Here is a 23,247-nt window from a genome sequence, read left to right as displayed (position 1 = left end):
GGGCTTTAGCAGACTTCCAGTCGGGAAATACACCCACCCAACCGAAAAAACAGATACTTTAGCTACCTAAGAATTGTAGTAATAGCTTTGAGATGTTCTGCCTCAAGTGTCTGAATCTAATTGTCAAATGGAATTTGCACACAAAGGGAAGAAAAATTGACCATATATATTTTGCGTAGGTTGGCGTGGTGAGTGGCAGAGGTAGCGCTGACAGCATACTGGACAATTCAGTTGCCCACAGATTTAAGCAAGTTTGTAATGAAGAACCAAGTGAACCGATGTGTTTATCTAGTTCTCCAATCTGAGAAACATCTTGAAAGTGTAGGAACTCGAGAGCTGCGGTTTTACCTCTCTGCTTTATACGAGTGATTGTCTGTGCTTCACGGGACTCTTCTTGAATATTGATTTCAAAGAGATTACTGGTGTGAACATGGGCTGTTAGTTGTGGTGCTGAAAGACTGCTCTGCCTGCAGATTAGACACTGATCTATATTGATAATTTATCTGATATTTATATCAATAAATAACCTGATACATATTGATATATATAATTATTTTTTTCCTTGAAAAACAATTGGGAAAAAAACATAAAAAAGCGTGGCAGCTAATATTTTGCTAACTTTTCAAATACGTTGGAATCCATTGATGAAGCAAAGAAGAAATTTTGGATCGTGCAGTATTTGGTTTCAGCTGTCATGTGTCACTCCTGCTTCCAGCTTCATCTGATTCAGTGCCACTTTCTTTTGAAGTATCCACTGAGAACTCTGTTAGAGAGAAAGTGGTGGCTTTTTTTTCTTTAAATATACTTTAGCTCAACTTTGTTCTACTTGCAGCTGTTAGATTTGAAAGTATATTTTGAAGAAAAAAATAACTCCAGCAGCACCACAGTTCCTATCTGCTGGGAGCAGCTGCTTTCGGCACTTCAAAGCCAGTGGACACCACAGCGAAGGCCTCAGCCTTTCCTGCCTTTGAAATGGTTGCAGTATCTATAGTTGGGCTTTATGGCACAGTCAGCACAGGAAAAAAGGTTGTTTGGTTTTTTTGCACCCCCTCCCTTTTTTTTTTTTCTTTTTTTTTCTTTTTTCCTACTTTCTAATTACATCCTCGGTTTAGCACATAACACCTGAGAAGTGATTCTGCTGAAATAATTTTCCACAAGCCCAAATGTTTGAAAGAGCATGTGCCCAAACTGTCCAGTAATGAATTTAGGCATGCAAAATCAACAGAAAAGTTAATGAATTTGCTTTTTTCCCCACATATCCATGTTCTTTGGGCACTTTCTGAGAGCACGTCTCTTGGGGTGAGCTGTGGTACCATGGCAGAGCTCTTCTGGTAGAACACAGCTTCACACAGGGACGTTTCACAGCAGTATCAAGTACATACTTCTGTTTGTTTCAAGCAGATTTTCTTAAATTGTCATGGATGGAACATTTTCAGTGAACTTTTTGGAGACCTTAATGTTTAAATGGATTTAGCTTGTCCTTTTATTAAAAGAAATAATAAAAATTACTATGATCACTGTTACACCCATTTTTTTGTGCTATAAATAGTTGCTGAAGTGCTATGACTAAGTGATGGTGAAGAAGCTGAGATTCAAGACTAGTAAGAGAACCAAAGTTCTGAAATATCATTTTCCTACTGTTGAGAACACACTGTGAAAGTTGATGAATCATTATCATATCAGGATGGCATCACTTGCTGAGTTATGGACATATTTTCTGAGATTAGATGCCAACCTGAATGTATAAATAAGTCTTTTTTTTTGTTTCGTCTTTTCTTTAATAGTGTTTATTCCATTTTAAAGTGATAACTATTTGTGCTTCCATAGCAAAATGGAAAGCTATTACGTGATAGCTGAAGAATCTCCCTGTATCTCAGGAAATCCGTCCTTGTGACATTTATTGTTGGGTTCTGACTTCTGTAAAACTTGTGAAGGAATAATTAGAGTTATTGTCTTGTCCTATTTAGCCAAATAGGAAAGAAACAGGACACTTAAGAAATGTTTTACTAAGTATTTAACAAAATCACTTTGACATGATGTTAGAGATGAGAGAAATAGTCTACACTTTTAAGTCTGGAGCAAGACCAAGGTGTGGTTGAGCTTAAATTTGCCTTTTATATTAAAGAAAGAGAGGTAAAGGAATGCAGAATCAGTTGGTTAAAAGTGAAAAAGGTATGGCTGTAATCTTACCTGCCAGCGGCAAGGACAAATATCCAAGGTGGTGTTGGGAAATTGTTCTTATTTTAGCAGTGTGCTGCAGCAGAGGAAAATATTCTTAGGAGGAGAGGAGTATTCTTTAGATCTTTTCTGTATTTCTTTTATAACTTTCTAGTGAGGTTAATTAAAGAAGAGAGTGAGGTTATTTCAGGTAAAATTAATTTTGTAATCATAACCATTTTTTTATACGTAAGTGTATATATTTCAAAACAAACATCTTATTCAGTGCTAGCAGTGGCATATAACATTAAGGTTCCAAGCACAGTCTCATTCTCAGTTGCTTAAAAATGTTCTAAAGTATTATTCAGGTTGACATTTAGTGGTTGGGCATCTCTCCTGCTAATTTTTAGCTGTTTAACTTTGTGCCAAGAGATTTCACCGGTGTTTGGATGATCAAGGCTGTGATGATGATGTTTTGCTTTTGCTTAAAATAGTAGTGATAATTTATTGAAATGCTGGAGGTAGGGTATTTTTGACCTGGGTGTACTTTTTGTCTTGAAGATAAGGTATTTGTGACCTGGGTGTGTTTTTATATTTTTCACTTGAAGATCTACACAAGTGTATTTAGGTAGTAAATATTGTTTAATTCAGTGTATTTAGGTAGTAAATATTGTTTAATTCAGATATTCAAGAGTTCAGCAGCTAAATGTTTTGAAGAGTCTCACTGAGAATTTCTATGTCCTTTCTGGGAAATGGAGCCAGAAGAGTTTGTGCATGAAAGAGTTGTGTAAAGGCTGTGACCTCGTGAGAGAGAGGGGAAGATACAGAATAGGTAAGGAGTAGACTAAAAAGTGGGGATAAGCATTAAGCTGAGAAACTGCAGTGACTTGGGGATGGGACTTGGAAGCTCCTCAGGGAAACTACGTTCTGTCCGTGAAAAGAATTTGTGAGAGGCTGTGACAAGGTAGGAAGCGGGGAGGATGAAAAGCTTGTTCTACATTGGATGTGTGGAGTTTACAGTCCTATTATGCTTATTTGGCATATTACTTTTAGCTCAATTTGTCTTTCGGCTGGTGGTCTTGTCTTCAGAACTGCTACAGTCCTGAAACACCATCAGTCCTATCACAAGACACAATCACGGTCTGTGCACCTTAAACTCAGACACCAGTGTCATGCTCAAGCCTACAGAGGCATTCAGCTGGACACACTAATAGAGATAACAGGCTTAACATTCAGCTTCCTTTGTCCCTGTACCTTTTCTCAGTTAAGAGTTCCTGCCACTTGCACTTACATCCTAGCTTTTCTTCTGGCTGCATTCTTCTTTTTCTGTTTCTTCTAGCTTCTTTTTGTCTGATCTGTTACCCACTTGAGTGAAGAAAACATTTGCAAAGACGTGCTTGGAACGTGCTATTCCTGAGACAGACCAATATTCCAGGCATTTCTTAGCTGTATTTTAAACAGTCCAGTTATATTCAGAGGTTCGTGATCCATTTTTAGTTTAGTTATAAGGACACCGTCTTTGTAAAAAGCTTTGTTCTCTCCTCTTTGTCTGTAGTCTAAGATAATTGAAATACAGTCCGTGCTTGCATGGACGCCAAATGAGCACATTAGCAGAGGCTCTAAATTTCTCATGTCATCATCAACAAGCTGCATAAATTTCATTTAATAAATTAATCTAGGATGCATAAATGTTTCCTTTGAACCATCCTTACATGCAGATGAATGCCATTTGCACAGAATATCTGAGGAATAGTTTCTTCAATCATCAACATCAACTTTTCACTTTAAGATATAGCTGAACTCACAAATGGGAAAAGGATATGAATTAGACCTCCAAGTAAAGAGTGGGTGGAAATCTTCTCGCTGTACCATTGCTGTTTACAGAATTGTTAACCAGACAGATGGGTATTTACATTGTCTCCTTCAGGCATCTAACTTGTGTGTGATTCAGAGTTAAAAGCCTGAGCTCCCTGTATAGTCAACACAATCAACTTTTGGGGGGAGGAGGGAGAGGGGAGACGATTCCAGGAACATAAATTGGTGCCTGCAGTAAACAGCAAGTCCGGCTGCGAATGCCTGCGAAGCCGGTTCTCGGTGTTCAAAGAAGGTCCTTGGTTAAACTCGGAATCCCTACACAAAGACTATGTACAAGAAATTCTGTACCAGAGCTTGCTACAAACAGGCATTTGCAGCGACTCAAGGTATATTAGTTGGAAAGATATTTCTGTTTACAGACCACATTGGCTTTACTGGAGCAGGTGGGCTGGGGAGGGGAGTGGGAGCTCCTGATGTTCATCAGGGTGCGAAGTGTGATTTAATCACAGGAGTGCAACTTCACTGCCAGTATGTTGGTGATGTAAAAAGGCATTTACTCATGGCAGGAGGATTGGGAAGATAGGAGGAATGAGGTGAGGTTTGTGCTGCCCGTACTTAAAAAATATTAAAATTCTGGAAGACATTTAAGTAAAAATTCACAGGTCAGTTATATCATTTTATATACATAGTGAGACCACTTGGGTATATTGTTGTAGTGGGGAGGATAAATCAAACTTCAGTTTGGCTAGTAAACCAGCTTGTCTCTTTTAGAGAGTTTCTTGCAGTTCTTAGTTTGCAGTTGAAATAAAGCTATTAGTGGCATATTACAAGGTGAAGTATAACAGGAAACACAGTTATGCCAATTAAATTATTACAGCCTGCAATGAAATAGAAAGTAAAATGCATTTGCCATGCATGTACATTACCCCATATGTATTTGTTATTTCAGTGGTAATATGTGGTTCTGTACCAATGTATTTTTCACTGTGCTATTTGCCCTTGGCTCCTTACAGCCCTTTTATCTTGGCTGTACTCTGTGTTCCAAATTATTACAAAAATCTCAAAAAAATGTGTACTTTTAAAATCCATTTAATTTATCAGCTGCGAAGTAGTTCTGGTATGCTCCCTTGCCTTGCAGGGAAGATTCCGCTTTTCTGCCGAAAGTTATGCTAAGCCAGAGCCCAGCATGATTAATACTCGATCCTCCAGCCTGTTATATCAGATTACTTTTAGAAGCAGTGTATTTGCAGAGATGGGTAATCCCCATATCCTCATGAAACACACACGTTTATTTATAGGCTTAGGAGACAGAAAATGGTAGATTTTACGAGAGTTGTAATTTGGGGATAGATCATGTGTTATATGCTGTGCTGGACAGAGGTTTGGACTGGTTTTGAATTGAGCCCTGATAATGAAGACACCTGGTTCACAAACACTCTTAAATGCTTAGAAGATACATTTTACATAAATTGCCAGACGTGCTGTATGCATGCCATAGGATTTTAGTTCAGTTCTTTGCCATGACATGTGTAACTTCTCAGTGGCTTCTCCAGCCCTCAGAAGTTCACTCAAGCCAAAATAGCACTAATAAAATCATCCTGCCATACAAAACTATATTTTATATAGGTGTTACTTACAATATTTCTGGAATTGTGGACATAAATTTACATGAATTTTCATACTTTGGTGTCAGATATTTATTGTAACAGCTAAATTTTTCAAAGAGGTAGTGAGCTAACTAATTTCCTTTCCCTCCTTTGGGGACTATAAAAAGAATTTCAAAGGCATACTTGTTCTTGAGAACAAGTTGAAATTGTTCTAAAATTGAAAACTCTAAACTTAGTGTGTGATGTAAAAGCAAAAACTGGATAGTAGAAAGTCTTGTCTATATTAGGGACTTAAGTTATTTGCTGATGTCGATCATATTACAAGTATTTGGCTTCTCAAAATATCTTCTGCAATCAGCAGGCGATTTACTGTAGAACTTTGTTCTTCAGATGTACGAAGTGAACCACCGCTAACAACAGCATGATTACACTTTATGTCTTTATTAGATTATCTCTTGTTTTAGCAGGTTGTTCTAAGGCACATCCACTCCACGCTTAGGGGCAGATAAGTCTGCCTGCATCAGCAGCCGCGGTTGCCAGTGACCTGCGTAGGGTGGGCAGGATCTGCATTGCCAGATTTGTTTGGCAGTCTGTGTGTATTTATGCTAGTGAATAGCAAAAGATGCTCACAGTTCTTGGATTAATCTGGTTTTAGCTTTTTCTTATGAATTTTGTCTTCTCTTCTCTGCAAGAGTAAGTAAATATTGTTAAATTTCAGTTAAAAGCAGAAATTTAAAACTAAGTGGTGTAATTCTGGTGATGGCTTAGTAAATCAGCTGTTAGCTGTTGCCTTGAATAGGGTTCTGTCACACTGGTGCAGAAAGAATTAAAAAATGAAGACCTCATGTAAGAGGAGGTCATAATTTTAAAGTACTTGTGGTACTTGGTTGTAAGGGTGTTTTGTGGTAAAAACAGCTCTCTGGGGTCAGTCAGTCTCACCTGTTTTAGTGTCCAGGCCATGGCTGGGTATAGGAACAGATGTGTGGAGAAGAGAGTAATTGAACCTTATCTTTGGGAGGGCAAAATGAGGAAACATCTAAGCCAGAGTGAATATGATCTGATTATGATAATAAGGCAGACACTATTGTTTAATGAATGTATCTTTTCAGCCTCACCCTTAATTCCCATTGTGAATATCGTGTTCCTTGTCTGTCTGAAATGTATAGCACCTAGTCTGTCTTCTAGACACTTATGTACTGGTTTTGAGCAGACATTTTAATGTAATCTGATGAAGTGCTAAGCATCTAGGGGTAGATGCAGAAAGATTTCAACACGATACAATTTTTGAAGGAGGTGGTTTTGTTATATCATTCATAAAGGGACTCTCTCCCTCGAAGAGGAGACAGAATCCATACTGATTTATGAAGAATTAATATAGTTTTCATGCAGCTTTCTGTGATGAAGTCCTGTTGTTGCTGAAAAACAGCATGGGTTTTGTTTTTTTTTTTTTTCCTTTTGTTAGTATACATGAATTATTTTTCCTTAAAAAAAACCCAACAACAATGCAAGAATGAGAGAGGGAGGAGTGGAAGAGAAACCGTAGTGCTTGGCAGCAGTTCTGAGGAGAACAGGAGTTTCAGTGAGTGTTCACCAGTGCAGTCAAATAGCTACTCAGACACTTCACATTATTTGTACAGGAAAGCACGTTTTGTTGGTTGCAAATGTGGGGTGGTTGTTAATATTCATTAGGGAAGATGGGTTTCTAGGTCTTTGAACTTGAGGGAAGAAAATGCTCTTGTCCCCATCCTTTCTCTCCTCTCCCGTCTTTCCGCCTCTGCTCCCTGCCAAAAATCTCTATAAAGCAAACCAAATACATCATGGGGAATGCTTTGCCTGAAGCAGAGTGGGGTTTTTCGACGACTTTGTCATTTATAAAACACCTCCCCTCACACTGCCATCCTTTCTCTTCCCACATAGCAGACTGGGGGCTGCCCCTCCTGCATGCGGAAGGTCAGGTCCTTTTTAGCTCTTTGCGCCTGTTAAATTCAAACCCATTGGTGTCTATAAGATAAGTGCTGTAAGCGAAGAGAATAAAACTGCAATTACTTTGATTGGGTAAACTGGTGATGTACGTGTGCATCATGGAGCTGGATGAAGAAGCAGGGTCTGTCTCTTGCCCCCTTCGGGCACGCATTCCCTGCCTGCTGCCATTTTGTGTCTTCAGTTAAAAAAGTGAAAACTTAAATAATAGAAGTTCCCCACAACAAACCCCAGACCTTACGTGGCACAACCAGTTGAAAATCCTATAAATAAGAAAATGCATGCATAAGAAGATCTCTAACTTGTTGACATGATTTCTTTTTAATCAGGTCTCATTTATGAAAAACTGCTAAACGTTTTTCCCCGTAACTTAAGCAAAGCCTTTACAATTATTTTAGGGAGCAAGAATTCTTTCATGTAGGCACACTAAGGGTACTGCTAGCATCTGAAAGGAAACCAGTTTTTTTACACAAACCTTGGGCAAAAACCTGACTTGTAGAACTTTCTGTGAGGATCTCAGGCCCAGTAAAGATAATGCATGCCTCCTGGGGGGTTAACTCCTTCAGGAGCTTCAGAAGTCTGTTAATGAGCTCTTTAGTATTATTAAATAATGTAGATATGTTAAACTGTGTAATATTGCATCTGTTCTACTTGCTCCGTTTTTGGAAGGATGCTCCTGGCTGCAGCATGGGTGGCGTATTTCACTTTTAAACCCGGAATACGCCGATCTGTAGCTTGAGAAAACGCTTCCTTTTTTTTTTTTTTTTTTTTTTTTTTTTTTTTCCCCACTTCAAATTTGAAACCCGAAAGCCGTACCAACAGCTAATATTATTCCAGAATTGAATGCTACAGCTTTAAGATAAGGTGCCGGGGCGCTCTCGGCGCACACACAGCCAGCTCCTCCCGTTCGCCCTTTTTTTTTTTTTCTTTTTTTTTTTTTTTCTCACGCTGAAAATAACCCACCATATTCATGATAAGAGCGCGCTGCTGCTTTTTTTCTTTTTTTTTTTTTTTTTTTTTTTTTTTTTTTTTCCCACCCCCCCCTCCCTCCCCGAAATCCACCAAAACTGAAGAAAAATCCAAGTGACTGTTCTTAGCAGCTGTGTGGCCCGGAGTTCAGTGGGGAAGCGGCTTCCTGCCGTCCCTATTCATCACCTGCTTCAAAGGCAGCCTGGCTGCTCCAGTGTGCAGGCCAGGTAGGGTGCCATTGTGCGCAGGCGGGGAGGATTAGTATCAAAGCTGCGGCAACCAGGCCCTTGGTCTCGGGCTGCCATTCAGTCTAGCGGGGAGAGGCTAAGACTGGCCAAGGTCACAGCATCCAGTGTGGTGCGGACTGGGAAAGGATCCTGAGAATAGAGGGCTTCTTATGAAATCATGGTGCAAGCTTGCAGCACAGCAGGTGCCCTTCTGGAACACATACATCTGTTTATGTTGGGATAGCGTAGCTGACAACGGGATAATAGAGCTTTGTGGTGTTGTGGTTTTTTGTTTTTTTTTTTTTTTTTTTATTTATTTTTTTATTAAAAAAAAAAAAAAGACAACTGTATATGCGGCAGCGTTGAAGAATACCGAAGGAAGAGCTTTCGCTTTGGAAATCATAAAGAAATCTTTAAAAGATTTAATTGCTGGTGTGGGGGGGTTGTGTGTGTATACTTAAGGGGAGAGCAGGCTGCCTATTAACCATTTAGGATCCTCAGCCCTGCTGATGAGCAGCAGCAGGATACGGGGGGACCGTACACAGAATGCGACAATGCAATTTTTTTTTTTTTTTTTTTGTATGCTCCGACATTTGTATCAACAAATTGGGTAAGGATGCGCTGGATTTGCTCGGTTGTCTCCATTGTTGGAATTGTCTGGAGGAATTCTGTCACGCTAACGGTGGCTTTTTAAAAGGTGAGGTAATAGTGACGTAAAAATAAAATTGCCAACTTGATGAAATTAAGGGGAAAATTAAGCTGTAGACGAGTTGTCATGACGACAAGGATGTTCTATTGATGAACTGTACTCCTCACTGTCCAATCAGATAGTGGAGCTGAAGCTGGAGCATGAACAGGAGAAGACGCACCTATTCCAGCAGCACAACGCAGAGAAGGACTGCCTGGTCCGAGACCATGAACGGGAAATCGAGAAATTGGAAAAACAGCTTCGCGCTGCCATGGCAGAGCACGAGAGTAAAACTCAAGAATGCAGGAAACGAGATGCACAGGTAATGATCAATAATGTTTGAAAGGCGTACGCTTATTAGAAAATGCTAATAATGAGTGTTTCCTGTTTGCCAGCATTGTTGGTGATGCACGCTGTGTGAGCATTTGCGAAACTGGCACATAAACGTGATTTCGTTTTTTTTTTCTTTTTTTTTTTTCCGCTTTCCCCCCTCCCTTCCCACTGCTGAATAGGGCTTTAACTGCAAAAACCACAGGTAGCCAGATTAAAAATCCCATGGTGCGCTATAACTCGGCCTATTTATAATCTTGTCTCATTTTCTTTCATGATGGATTTGTTTAAGAAAAAAAGGTATCTGTTCTTCTCCCTCCCAGCCCTCACACTCACCCCTCCTTTTCTCCTTCCTGGGCAAATCCATATGAATTATATCTGCTTCATTCGTATGCTTTTTTTTGTTTTAAATCTCTGCAGGTAACTCACAAATGGCTTTATTTCATTTTGTTCGTGTCTCTTTGTTTCAATTTTGTATTCTAGATTTGCATTGTGTGTTTGGCTACGTATGTCGGATGTTTGATAAGATGGTGTGGGTTTAGGGTTGCTTGCCATCACGTTTATTTTCCTACACACACACGTACCCCTCCCATCCTCCATCTCTGTGGTCACTGTTGGAAGCCATTTGGCAGAATAACCCCCAGCTGGGGTAGCATTTGACTCTTCAAACTTCTGGATGAAATGCACACTGTCAGCATGGAAAATGATCTTTATGAGTTTTCAGTTCAAACAACATCTTATTGCATTTTTTCAATATATTTTGTAAGGATGGCATGGTATATTTTCCTAAGAGCCTATATTAAAAAGGCCTGCAATGACAATATTTTAAAAATTAAGGTGATTTTGTAGTTTAAAGAGTATTCAGAAAATAATCTTTACTAATCAGCATTAGAATTACTTATCATGCATGGATTATTTTATACCAAAACTGGACATTTTGGTAAGGCGTCTTTAACGACATATGTTTTCCGCACACCACCACCTTCCCTATAAGATGTAAGACTCTGACACTGAGGCATTTTCACTTTACTTGCCTGTAGGCTGTGTCTTTTACTGGCAACTATAATGTAGCTAAGTGAAACTGAATATTTAATTTTTAAATTATTTTTTTTTAACCTTTGGATGACTCAGACTGTATCGAAATCTGGCTTAAGTCTATTGGAAAACAAGTGGCTTGTTGGGGGAGGATGAGGGGTATACTGAAGAGCCAGGACTTGTTTCTCCATTTCCACCATTATGGTTTTCCAAGGAAAATGAGAGAGACTTTTGTGAGAACGCTTGGGAAGAGGATATTTATGTGGCTTCTGAAAAATTAAACCTTGCCCTTTATTCTCCACTTTATTGTAAAAGTGAAGACTTAAATGTTAAAGGGATTGGGTTTTATCTTTGCTTTTTTTTTTTTTTTTCCTTTGGCCCAAGAGAGATGCATCTTAACTATACAGCTATTTCCAAGTGCGTTTTCAAAGTTGTATCATCCTCACACCTGTATTCCTGATGTGTTTGCGTACAAAGGCAGAGCTGTAGCACTCAGGTTAAAAACAGTTTCAGAATTATATTGAATTACTCTGTCTACACACCAGTGTTCATTACACTTAGTGTGCTGCTCTGTATAACACTTGAATACAAAGGTAAAGGGACTATCTGAAGCAAATTCAGAGAATCTGGGAGGTGTCTTATAAAGTGTATCTCTCTCGTTCGCTGTGAGTCATTTCTGGCAGAGACTGGAGCCCAAAGTTTGGTTGTGTCTTCTCTTTGCGGTGGGATATATAATGATACTACAGGTGCTATGTAGAAAGCTGGGAATTATCACAGCTATTGGGAAAATCTGAACAGTGTGAATAGCAAAAACTTTGGCCTTTTATAGGGCTTTTCTTTGTAGTTTGAGTATCCTTGTACAGTCATTTGAACGCTGCTGCCATGAGAATGACATGTAAATCAGAGAGGAAAATGTGGTTGTCTTTGACTAGAAGAGCTGTTTAAATTCTACTAAGTATCTATCAGCTTTCAAGGACGCGTATTTTTTCCATTTTGGAAAATTGTTTGTCGTTCCTTCCTCTGGTCTCTGTATTAGAATTCACTTTTGCCTTTGCAGTGAGCGCAACAGACAATTCCATAAGAAACACAACTATTGTGGCACATATTTTTAATAAATTTTCATAATCTTTGCATGTGTTGACTAAAATGAGTGCTTTGGACATCTAATGTGACTAATGGCCAATGTACATTATGACATATTTCGCAGTCTCTTAACAAAGGTATCACAGTGATTTAATGAGTTCATGTAGACATAGCTTTTTAAAAACCTGTTAAATTTGAACCATGTTTGACAGCAGTAATTTTTAGGACTGCTTTATGTTACAGCAGGTGCAATGAAACAGGTGAAGAGGCCATTTTGCTTTGCTAAATGAAAAGTAGATTTGCTGCGTATTTTAAAAAATTTAAATAATAATTAGCGTTAATCACATACAAGTGGCTTGGTTTGAAGGGCCTATCTGTTCAATGTTTGGTGAATGATGTGAAAGCACCTTTATTCAAGGTATTCACTGTTGTTCGTTCTTAAATCCTTTTCCTTATGAAAGAGTAGCGAATGTTTAAAATGTAGTAAGAAATATATATTACCAAAGACAGCTATGACAGAGTACTGCTGAACAATTTATTATAGTGTTACTGAAAAGATTTACTTATATTTTTATTGCTTATTCAAGCTCCCTGCTTTCATGTAGGTCTTGAGCTACTGTGAAAGATAGTATACAAAATGGTTAGATTTTATTAAAATATTAATACATTTATTAATGCTTTAATCAGAATTGAAGTATAAAAATTAAGATTTCAGTGCATTGCTAGATTTTCATTAAACATAAAATAATGCTACTGCTTCTTTGAAATATAAGTTTAAAATATTTTCAGGAATAGAAGTAGATTTAGGTGGATCACCTTTTGTATTGCTGATGAATTTCTGGATAACAAATGCATTCTACTTTAGCTCTTGGATTTATCCATTTCTATGAGGCTTGCTTTGATTTTTTTCACCTAGGGTTATAATGCTTGGGGAGGAGTAAATTGACATGTAGGTCAATAAAAGTCAAAGCAGTACAAAGGCTTTTATACCATGCTGTGTTCTTGTAGTCTTTTAAATCCTATACATTTTCTAAGAACTGCCATAATATTGTTATTCTTTAAATAGTAGCTAATGATACAGGATTTTTTTTTTTTAAAGGATAGTTTTGAGTCGCTACTTCTATTTAATTCAGATTTTTTTATATTATCTGAATTTTCTTTAGGAGCATTTTTAAGCAACAGTTCGGTTGGACATTTGTTCCCAACTTCCCTAAATAATTTTAGTTTATCGTTAGTTCACAAAACAAGAAACTCCTTGAATGATAGAGATCTTCCTTTTGTTTTAATAACAGCCTTGCTACTGAATTGGCGGTTTTCTGAAGCAAGACTCCTGATTACAGAGAATAATACATCTAGTTTGCTTCTGCCAAAAAAGATAGCAAGGTTAGGAAATTTTAATAACAGATACCCGATGGGCTGTGGTGCTGGTTGTGCCCTTAAATTTTCCCTTTATCCTGTGAATGTCATTCTTTCCTCAGCATCCAACATGTGCCCTCAGCCAGCTCAAAGATTTTCATGTTCCAGCTGCTGTAGAGTTGGATCGTTTTTGTGCTTGTTCTTTGACCGTTGACCTTCGGGCAAGAAGAAAAAACGTACCCCTGTAACTTCAAATAATAGCACTTCACACTGAAGGGAGGGGAAAAAAGTTTCCATGAGGAAACTGAATTATCTTTCAAGGTTCTGTTATGAGCTAATTGGCAAGTCCACTGTTCCCATCCATTTGTAACTGGGTCAAGAGTAGCTCAAATCCCGAGGCACGTTTTGCCAGTATTTGTCACTGATGTCACATGATTTAATTTTAACATACAATATTTATGCTCTCAAAAATGAGGCTGCTTTAAGAAAAGATCGCTGGTGTTTGGGGGTGTCTTAGGGCTCTTGGCAAACCATTATTGGTTGGGAAGGGAAAACCTCAAGCAGTTCTGAAGTCATGTGAACGCACATATTGAGAACGAAGGCTGTTACAAAAAGAGCAGGCTGGAGGTGGTGAGAAGAGTTAATAAGGTATTTTCCTGTGGCCAAAGTACCCATTTCCTTTTTCCTCTCTTGCTTTTTGCACTTCCTGTAATCCCCTTGGCCTTTACCACCCTGGTTTGCTTTACCTTCTCAGAAATCAGTGGCCCCTTCCCTGGTGCCCGGTGTAGAGGCCAACTTTTCACTTCTTTTCTGGCCTCTCCTCTTTGAAGATTTGCTTCTTTGCACATGTAAACAGCAATCTTTCTTCAGCTGTTGCTTTGCACCTGAATTTGTCTGACTTAATTTCAAGCTGTTTGAGCCTGTTGGGTTAACAATAAAAAAACCCAAACTAGTAATGATCATTATTTTCATTACAGCAATAATCGTTATTTTTGTTCCAGAAAATCCTTGGTATATGTTTATGGTTCTGTATAGATAACTACTGTGGCAACAAAGTGGCAGGGGGACAGAAGATTTATCTTGCCTCCAAATATGTAGTCAGTCTGAAGTGGTCTGATGGAGAGATTTATCAACTATTGACATGAGAAAATACAGAAAAAAATAAAGGGAATATACTCATTTAATGATAACTAACTATCCCAACACATGCACAATTTCTGTCTGTGTGTGAATATTGCTGTAGCAGTAACCTTTCAGTATTATTCTAATACAGAGGGATTTTGGGAGCATTTGTTTCACAAGAGGAGACTTTCTTAAACTTTATTCTGAAAGAACCTATTGTTACAGTACAAATAAATCACTGATCAGCTCTTCTGCTCCATGTAATTGTTCTAGTATCTCCAAACACCTGTTTCCACAGGGTTATTCTTCGAGTATCAGTGGAAGCAGTTTGCTTGATTGTGTCTGGAGGGTACAGATAGATGTAGCCTCTGAAATATTTAGATGTTGATGGTGCTGCTGAAGTCACAGTAAATAAATTCTGACTCATTTGTTCTTTCACTTCTTTTTTATTTCATAATAGTAAGATGTTTTTGGCATGAGAAGAAATGCATTGTTTGATGTGCAGGCTTTCTCTGCAGACAATCTAAATCATGGAGTTGCAATCTAAATATTTGTTTGTTATATTTTACTTGGAGAGTAGCTATTGGGCTGACAGTCAGACTTCTGTAGTCAGACAGCCCTTCCCTTTTAGCCTTTCCTAAACAAAAGCTTTTGGCTATATTGCAGTGTGTTTAATTTTACCACCAGTCAACCTAGGATAATGAACATGAATGTTTATGTAACGTATTTAAAGCACCAAATATTTGTTGCAGCACTTGCGTGGTTTCCCTTCATTGTTATTCATAGTAGTCCAATTCAGGGTCGGGATGGATCCCATTGATGGGGAATATCTACTGAAATCAAGGATCTGATGATGGGTCCTCTAGAGATGTGCCAGCTGGGCTGTAAACTTATAGTGTAGCTGTGAAGTTGAGAGTTCAGTGAAATGGCCAAATGCACCAGATTCCTGGGGAAATATTGAGACACTGTCCCGTATTAGGTTCTGATAATCAACATGGCTGGTTTCAGCTCTACCTGAGTAAATGCAGAGGAGCTGTGGGAAGAATTTGTGCTGCAGCATAGATGCAATCTTTGAGATAAGAGGGAAAAAGGAGCCTTTGCTTTAAAAGTGAAGCACACGGAGTTCAGGCTCAAGGACCACCCCCCTCCATCAAGCCCCCCCCATCAAGGTGAGGGTCTGGGCCTCTTGTGCACCTTCCCCTTCCCTGCTCGGATGAAGCCACCTTGCACGCTTGTTATTTTGCATCAAGGACTCTGCTTCTGGTCCCCACTTCTGAGCTGCTGCTTCTGTTTGAGATGCCTTTCAAAAGACTGTTGAACAAGCTATAAACATCTGCCGCTTCCTTGCTTAATGGAACCATCAAAGTGTTCTCGTGCAGTGGTGGGTGATCATCTATGATCTCTTCCACATTTTTCCTCGACTCTCACTTTTTATGCTAGGGCTGAAATTGGCTAGTGAGGAATTCAGTGCAGGAGGTGTGACTTTAATGTGCCACTCTCTCCTTTTATACTTCAGGCTGTTCAGCATTTGAAATATTTACTGAAGACATTCTTGGAAGCCATACATAATGGTGCATAAATTATCATTTGCTGATTAAAAATGTTAAGTTAGCTTAGGAGAGAACTGACATTTTGTGCTGTCTACAGTGTATGTAAAAGAGAAAGCAGTTGCCATAGAAACTAGCTCATCGTGTAGTATGAACTCTGATTCTGAGATGGAGTTCTTTCCAGCAAATTGGACGTTCTGCTTATAGAATATGAAATCTAATGTATGTGGTAGTTATTAAATGGTAATCAACACTTTATTTTTTTGTTTTAAATACTGGCAACTGAAAAGCTGGAGTATATAAATTTTGTCGGGATGGGGTGTATATCATATGGCAGTAATTTTATTTTATGCCAGTACTCCTTGTTTAGGAAAAAGTGATTATTTCTTGCACAGATGCTAATAAATATAGAATAATTTCTCTGGGAAAAAATGAGCTGTCTTGCTCCTCAACAGAGTAAAGGATCTTTATGCCAGTTTTTAGCACATGCAGTAGGTGTGGCTTTGCATATAGGGTTTGTGTGTGATAGTTACAATGAATGAGTAACACTAATAGGCAATAAGCTAGACATGGTGTGAAATTATTTTTAAAATTAAAGTTATTTAAAGGAGTACTGAAGTCATAAATGATCAAGTACATTAGTGAACACAAAACAGGTGATAGTAAGTACAGCATTTGAGATTGTGTAACAATTTCTAAGCAGAGAGGCAAAAATACTGTGTTACTCTGCAGAAATGGTCAACTTACAGTATAAGCTCTTGATTTTGAAATAAAAGGAGCACGTACTTTCTATGTGAAGTTCAGTGTACGGCACAGCCAGACTCTAAGGTTGCCTGTTGATATTACTTCCAAGTACAAGAGTCTAAATCTTCTATTTGAATGTAGTTTCTGTAATATTAGGTTTTCCAAATATTACAGCTAAACTTGTTTGGTAAATATCTGCTGTACAGAGAAGGGGGTGCTAACTCACAACATCCTTTATTAATGGTTTTTAGTTATGTTAAAAATTGCTTCTTAGTGTTATCTTATAATTTGCTTGAGAGAGTTGTTGAATAGAAGGAAGTTGACTTCTCTTAGGCCATAGAACAAGTACAGCAATTTGGAAAACAGCAGTGATATCTACATCAAACATTCTACTGAATGGCTGAAGGGACATCCTCTAATGGGAGATCGGGATTCATATTGAAGTTTTTTCACAGCATCACAGAATAATTTGGGTTGGAAGGACCTCTGGAGGTCATCGTGTCCAACCTCCTGCTCAAAGCAGGTCTAACTTCAAAATTACATCATGTTGCTCAGGGCGAACTCCAACTGAGTTTTGAAAATGTGCAATGATGGAGATTTCACAACCTCCCTGAGCAACCTACTCCAGCGCTTTACTAATCCGTTGTGAAATTTCTTTTCCTTTAGATCCAGTTGGAATATCTGTTGTTACAATTTGGATCTGTAGCTTCTTTTCCTTTCAGTACCACCTTCAAGAAGTCTGCCTCTGTCTTCTCTACAATTCCTTATGCTCATTTGAAGACAGCAATTAGATTTCTCCTTAGTCTTCTCTTTTCAAGGCTAAATAAACCTGGTGTGGTGAACTTTCTGAAGGTCCTAGTGGCCTGTTCCTCCAGCTTGTGGTCCCTGTGAATGGCAACCCTGCTCTCCAACATACTGACCACTTCCCCCCATCAGATGCCATCCAGAGTATGGCCCAGGGTTTTTTGTGTCCTATCATCCATGGCATTGGTCATGTTAAGCTATATGAGCCCCATGTGAACTTTGAGAAATTCCACTCGTAGCTGGTTGCTTGTTGACTCCTACCCTTCATACCTGGTGGTCCCGGGAGTTCTTCACTCACGTTGTAGTACACCCATCTGGTCTCTGTCTCCTCAGTTTCACTGTACAGATGCTATAAAAGTCTGTATCAGAAGCCTTGCTAAAGTCAAGATGAAAGATGTTGTGTGTTCTTCCCTTTCCACAGTCAGTTATTTGACTGTAGAAGACAGTCAGTTTGGTCAAACATGATTTGCCGTTGGTATATCCAGGTTGGCTGTTCCCAGTGACTCTTTTTATTCCTCGTGTGCCTTGAAGTTAATTTCATGGAGTTTTACTTTGTTTTATCCTGTCTGTGACTACCTAATAAGGTGCTATGTATTGCAAATTAAGTAGTTAACATTTTTAGTGTGCTTTTTCTCTTGTCCCTTTTCTAGAGAAAGATTATCCTAAATCAATTTACTATCTCTTTCTTAGGTCAGCAGATGTTAATTTCATTCACTCACTGCCACCGTAAATCAAGTTTTGAACAGTAGTCTAGCTGTTAAATGATTTATCTGACAGGAGAGATTTTATGATCCATTCATTTCCTCAATTCAAAGGTATTATAAATACCAAATGAAAGAATGAAATGCTAGACGAGAAATTATGACAATCTGTAGTTTGGAATGTTAACACCACTTGTTTTGGCAACACTACTGGTCTTAAAACAATAAGATCCATATGGATGCTAATTTTCCCAATTTTGAGTAATAAATACAACCTCTTTATGGTTTAAGTAATAATATTACTCAATACCACTACAGGGTCCAGTAGACAGTTTCATGATGAAGCAATAAATAGCAGTTTTGGAGAGCTGATTATTTGTATTTTTCTTTTATGTGGTTTATGATGGGGGAAGAAGAAATCACAAAGCCAGTGAAAAGTCTTGCCCTCTCCTGTAGCTGACATACTTTGGCTGAAGATATGTCAGTTGAGAAATATGAGACCATCCATAAAGCTCTGCACGCTCCCACATTAAAGTATTACAGAGAAACCTTCAAGTGGAAAGCCAGTAACAAATTGCAGCTGAGATGCTTATGGCATACTGCACTGTCCTGGGTGCCCTACCACTGCTCTGCTTATTCCTCTGTATATTGCTTTAGTCAGGAATTGAAACGGAAGACTCCTCTGGTTTTCCTCTATTTCATAGACAGGAGCTATGAGGAGAAAAAAACCCCAACTCCTATGATGGGTTATCTGCGGGTCTGATGATGATGTTACTGGCACTGACACCACGCTGAGTGCTTTACTGTTAAACATCTCTGCAGCTGTTCGCCCATTGACCCAACCCCGGTGTCTGTAGCAACTCTTCAAAGTCTCCTTTTCTGCCCCAGATGTTAGGAATTTGCTAACCCATCAGCTGGAGGAGTAGCCGAGTGCTCTGCGCTCTTTCATCACCGCTCCTCAGGCTGGTGTGGGCTCCCAACTCCATCCCCTCGTTTCAGCTCCAGAAGGCGGTTTCAGATCCACCCTTTCCAAGCTGCTCCATCTCCTATTTTAACTGACTCTTGGTCCACCACGCCACGTGTGGTGTAGGCTGGGGTTTGTCTCCTGCCAGTTCTGAGCAGTGAGTAACAGATACATGCCCATGAAGGTCTCCTGACCGGGCTCCTTGGGACGTGCTAACCAAAGAAATGGGGCAACTCGCCGCGTTGCACGAGGTCATGTTGGACGTGGGTGCTGGAGCCTGTTGGTCGTCGGCCCCCCTGCGCCCCACCTCCCCCAGGCAGTCAGCTCAGAAGAGACCATTGCCCGTCTCTCCTTTTCAAAACTGGGACCAGCTGCCCTGGCAGAGCCTCGGAGGGCCCATGTAGTCTTTTGTATTGCTCCATGTTTCCCATCCGAATTCATTATCTCCTTGTATTTTCTGCTGCCATTTTGTGTTTCTGTTTTCCCTCACACCTGGCTAAGAGCAGGGATTTTAGGTTCTGCATTTGAGGATATTCCAGACAGAGAAAGCATCATGTGCCCTCAGCTATAGGCTTTGGACATATGGTAGCCTCATATGTTTGAGCTTACAGAACTGTATATGCCTTTTTTGTAATTTGTCTGTCTTCTTTTCTTTCTAATTTTTTTTTTTTTAAAGAAACAAATTAGAAAGAAAAGATATTTCAAAATACAGTGAATATTTTCAATATGAAATCAGACAGCAAAGCTTTTCTTTGGTCCAGTCACCTTTGAAGAAATGATTGTCATCTTTAATAAATACTGTTTCTTCATTTTGGAAGAGTGGCACAGACTCTGACAGTGATTTATGGTCTTTTGTGTTTATTTCATGCGCAAAAATATTTTTCACAGTATGACTTTAAAGTAGACTTTTTTCCCCCAATTACTCTACATGTTGGCAGCAAATTAGCTTTGAGGGAATATTGTGCACATCACAGTTCTCTGTGGATGTACTGGGAAGTCATTTTTGGATCTTTTAGCTCAGTCAGACCGATGACTGACATTGTTCATGTCTTCCATTTCTGTAGATTTGAAAGACTTTCTTTTGACAGGGAAGGTGATATGGAAAAAAAGAAGCCAAAGTACAAGAAATGATTGGCAAAGTGATGATATCATCAGATGTTCAAAGACTTTGCAAATTGAAGCTTATTAGGCTGACATTTTGTCTTCTATTCAGCACTAATTGGAATCATGCCTGGGTGCATGATGTGGAAGGTACTTAATACCTGGGTGCTTGTCATGACAAAATGACAGAAATCGATGTCAAGGGTGCTGTAGATTTCTGTTTAATGGAGAAAACAATCTATTTCAAACTGCAATTAGATATCTCATAGTAATTTGTATTTATATATATGAACGTCTTCCTGAAATATTGCAAATAAGAAAACTTTATTTTTGCTCCCTAAAATAATGGCCTGATTGTGAATATTCCATTTTCAGGTTTTAAAGGTGTTCTTCAGAGTTCATAAAAGCAGCACTGATGTAGCTTTTTTATTAAAAAAAAAAAAAAAAAAAAAAAAAAAATCTATATATATAAAAAAACCCCAAACTTGGCACAGTGTTTTTACTTGAAACAGAAATGAAAATCCCACAAAGGGTGAACTCCATCTTTTGCATGGGTGATACAATTCTGAAGCTGTCTCTGACAGCTTGAGTTCTTTTGTAGTCTGTGCTTTCTGCTGTATTGGCATCAGTAAAATGAATTTAGAGAAGAGAAATAGTGAGGAAACGTGATTTTGGAAAGGAAGCCACTGCAAGCACAGAGTATGCTGTAATATTTGACAATAGCTGCATGTTCTCCTGCTCTGTTTGGTATCATTAGGGGGTTCTGAGTTCGAGGTGCCTGCCCCTGTCCAGGCGCATGTGTGCTGTCTGGCATAGCACATCTGACTGGTGTGATATTCTGTATCTTCATGCTGGACCTTATGAAGTTGAATTCAGATCTTCAATTAAACCTTTTGTATAATATAAAATTAACACTTATTCAACAGTCCATGGAAACAACTAGCTGTTAATTGAAATAATTACCTGAATTACTGTTTCTAATGAAATACAGATTGATCATTGCAAAGTAATATATTAAAAAAACAAACAAAACAAAAAAGAAAACCAACCCAAACACAAATCAATGTAGTCTGGATGCTCATAGGAATTACTGGTCATTATCTGACACAACTGCCTGTGTGCTACTGTAAACTCCAGCAATCCTGTGACTAATAAGATGTTGACAAGCAGTAGTTTAGTGGCTGATGGCAATTATTTATTGCTGGAATCTTCTCAGGAGTCTAAGTCTATGTTTTGTTAGTACAAATATATAATAACAGACCGTCCCTGTCCCAGTAAGCTCATAACATAAATGTGCTTATAGGATATTGGAAGTGGATGCAGCAAGCAGAAGGTTGAGGATCCATGATAAACAATGAGGTTTATCAGTAGATTGACATGGTTTGAGCAAGAAAGCAGAAGACACGGCGCGTGAGCTGCTTCCCTCAAGTGGCTCTACTAATGACATAGGAAAAATGCCTTTCCATGATGTGTCTGTAGCATTGACATCTAAAGTATATTGGATACTTGCCATGACTGCAATTGCTGCTCTTATCGAAGTTTTCTTATGTGACTAAACAGAAAAGGAAAAGCGTTTGACTTTAGGTAAGAGGTGAGCGTACGAAGAACATTTTTGTCTGTTCAAAGTTTGGGAACTCTTATAATGACTTACATGCTTATATACATGCGAGTTGTTCAGTCCACTCCAGCAACTAACAACTAACTGTAAGCCTTCTAAAACTATGTATTGTATTGATTCCCTTGTAGCAAAGCAAATTTAATAATAGTTTGTTGTTGTAACTTTTGATCTGTTGGGTAGTGGTGTTGGGGAGTTATGGGGGAGAGGATGGAACAAGACCCAATCTGTCAAAATACCATTGGCAATATTAGAGAGAAAATACTGGTTTTCCTGCTAAAGTTAGTGGGGGGGGAGGCGGTGAGAGGGTCTGTATGTTTGTATGTATATGAGTGTGTGTGTGTGTATGTGTTATTGCCCTCTAATGGATAGAATCTGAATGGCTCAGCTTTTCATGCTTATATGGGGTTTTGTAGCAAAACATTATTTTCAAGGTGTCTGATATTTTCTACTGAAGAAGAATCTTACAGTGTTTATTCATAAGTCTGATACATCTTTTGTGATTAACGTTCCTTGAGTTTGTAAAATTAATTTGAAATTCAGCAGAAAGTCCCACAGCTTAAAGGAGTGCCTTTGCTTTGTTCTCTGAAGTTTTATTTCAGCTAAATCATAACTGGTTAAAATTCACCATTTTATTTTCCTATTTTTGCCAGAGAGCTAAAATAATAACTGAATCTGAACAGAAAGTACCACATCTCTGTACAACATCAACAGCCTTTGGAGAGCAGATGAGTAGAGCTCAGTCCCTTTGCTTTCTTGTGCCCAGAGCGTGCCCCTGTCTCGGCCCTCCCGCTGAGCCCCGTGTAACCAGGATCTGCCAAGCTCCCCAGCTGTGGGTGACAGAGGGACTCAGCTCTTGGTCTCACTTCCATGGGCAACACCCCGGCCGCAGCGCGTGTTACCTGTGGCCACTTCCACCCCATCCTGCTGAGCAGCTTCCGAGCTGCTTGCATTTGTAGTTTGTTTTCTAGGAAAAGTGGCAAAAATGCGATGTAATGTTCTTAGATTGAGGCTTCCAGTATTCTAGTGATGCATGGTAGATTAGGCTTTGTTTTGCTTTTTAAATAAAACTATCTTTGAAGGTAATTTTAGAATAACCTAAGGAGGAAGTCTGCAGGTTAGCTGGAAATTGGATTTACAACTGTTTGTACTGAAAGTAGTCCACTTCTACATGTTCTTTATAGTGGAATCCTAACATAGTTGTATTTTTTTCCCTAGTAGGTCTCTGATTTCACTCAATAAATACCTTTGGTAGAATTAAATTTCAGAATTACATTTTGTCTTTCTGCAGCCATAGATTTTTGCTTTTCAAAATTTCCAATGCTTGCTTTTGCAGTTGGATGACTATACAATGTTTTGAACACATATCAGAACATTTGTTGCTAACAGCTTTCTTCATCTC

The 23,247-nt window shown here is 38.8% G+C and overlaps 1 protein-coding gene across 4 annotated transcripts in view; it reads left to right on the top strand.

The window, feature by feature from the left end:
* Window positions 1-23,247, top strand: part of CEP112 (centrosomal protein 112) — a 173,669-nt gene that overhangs the window by 72,328 nt on the left and 78,094 nt on the right. For all 4 annotated transcript variants that reach the window (XM_042802635.1, XM_042802634.1, XM_042802636.1 and 1 more), the window contains one exon: window positions 9,583-9,765. In XM_042802635.1, coding sequence (XP_042658569.1) covers window positions 9,583-9,765 — 183 coding nt within the window. The remainder of the gene's footprint in view (window positions 1-9,582; window positions 9,766-23,247) is intronic.

The sequence above is a fragment of the Tyto alba genome, unplaced genomic scaffold, assembly GCF_018691265.1.
Source record: "Tyto alba isolate M040663 unplaced genomic scaffold, T.alba_DEE_v4.0 Super-Scaffold_39, whole genome shotgun sequence".
In the NCBI taxonomy this organism is placed as follows: Eukaryota; Metazoa; Chordata; class Aves; order Strigiformes; family Tytonidae; genus Tyto; species Tyto alba.
The sequence above is the reverse complement of the archived record's forward strand: the minus strand, read 5'-3'. Positions and strand labels throughout refer to the sequence as shown.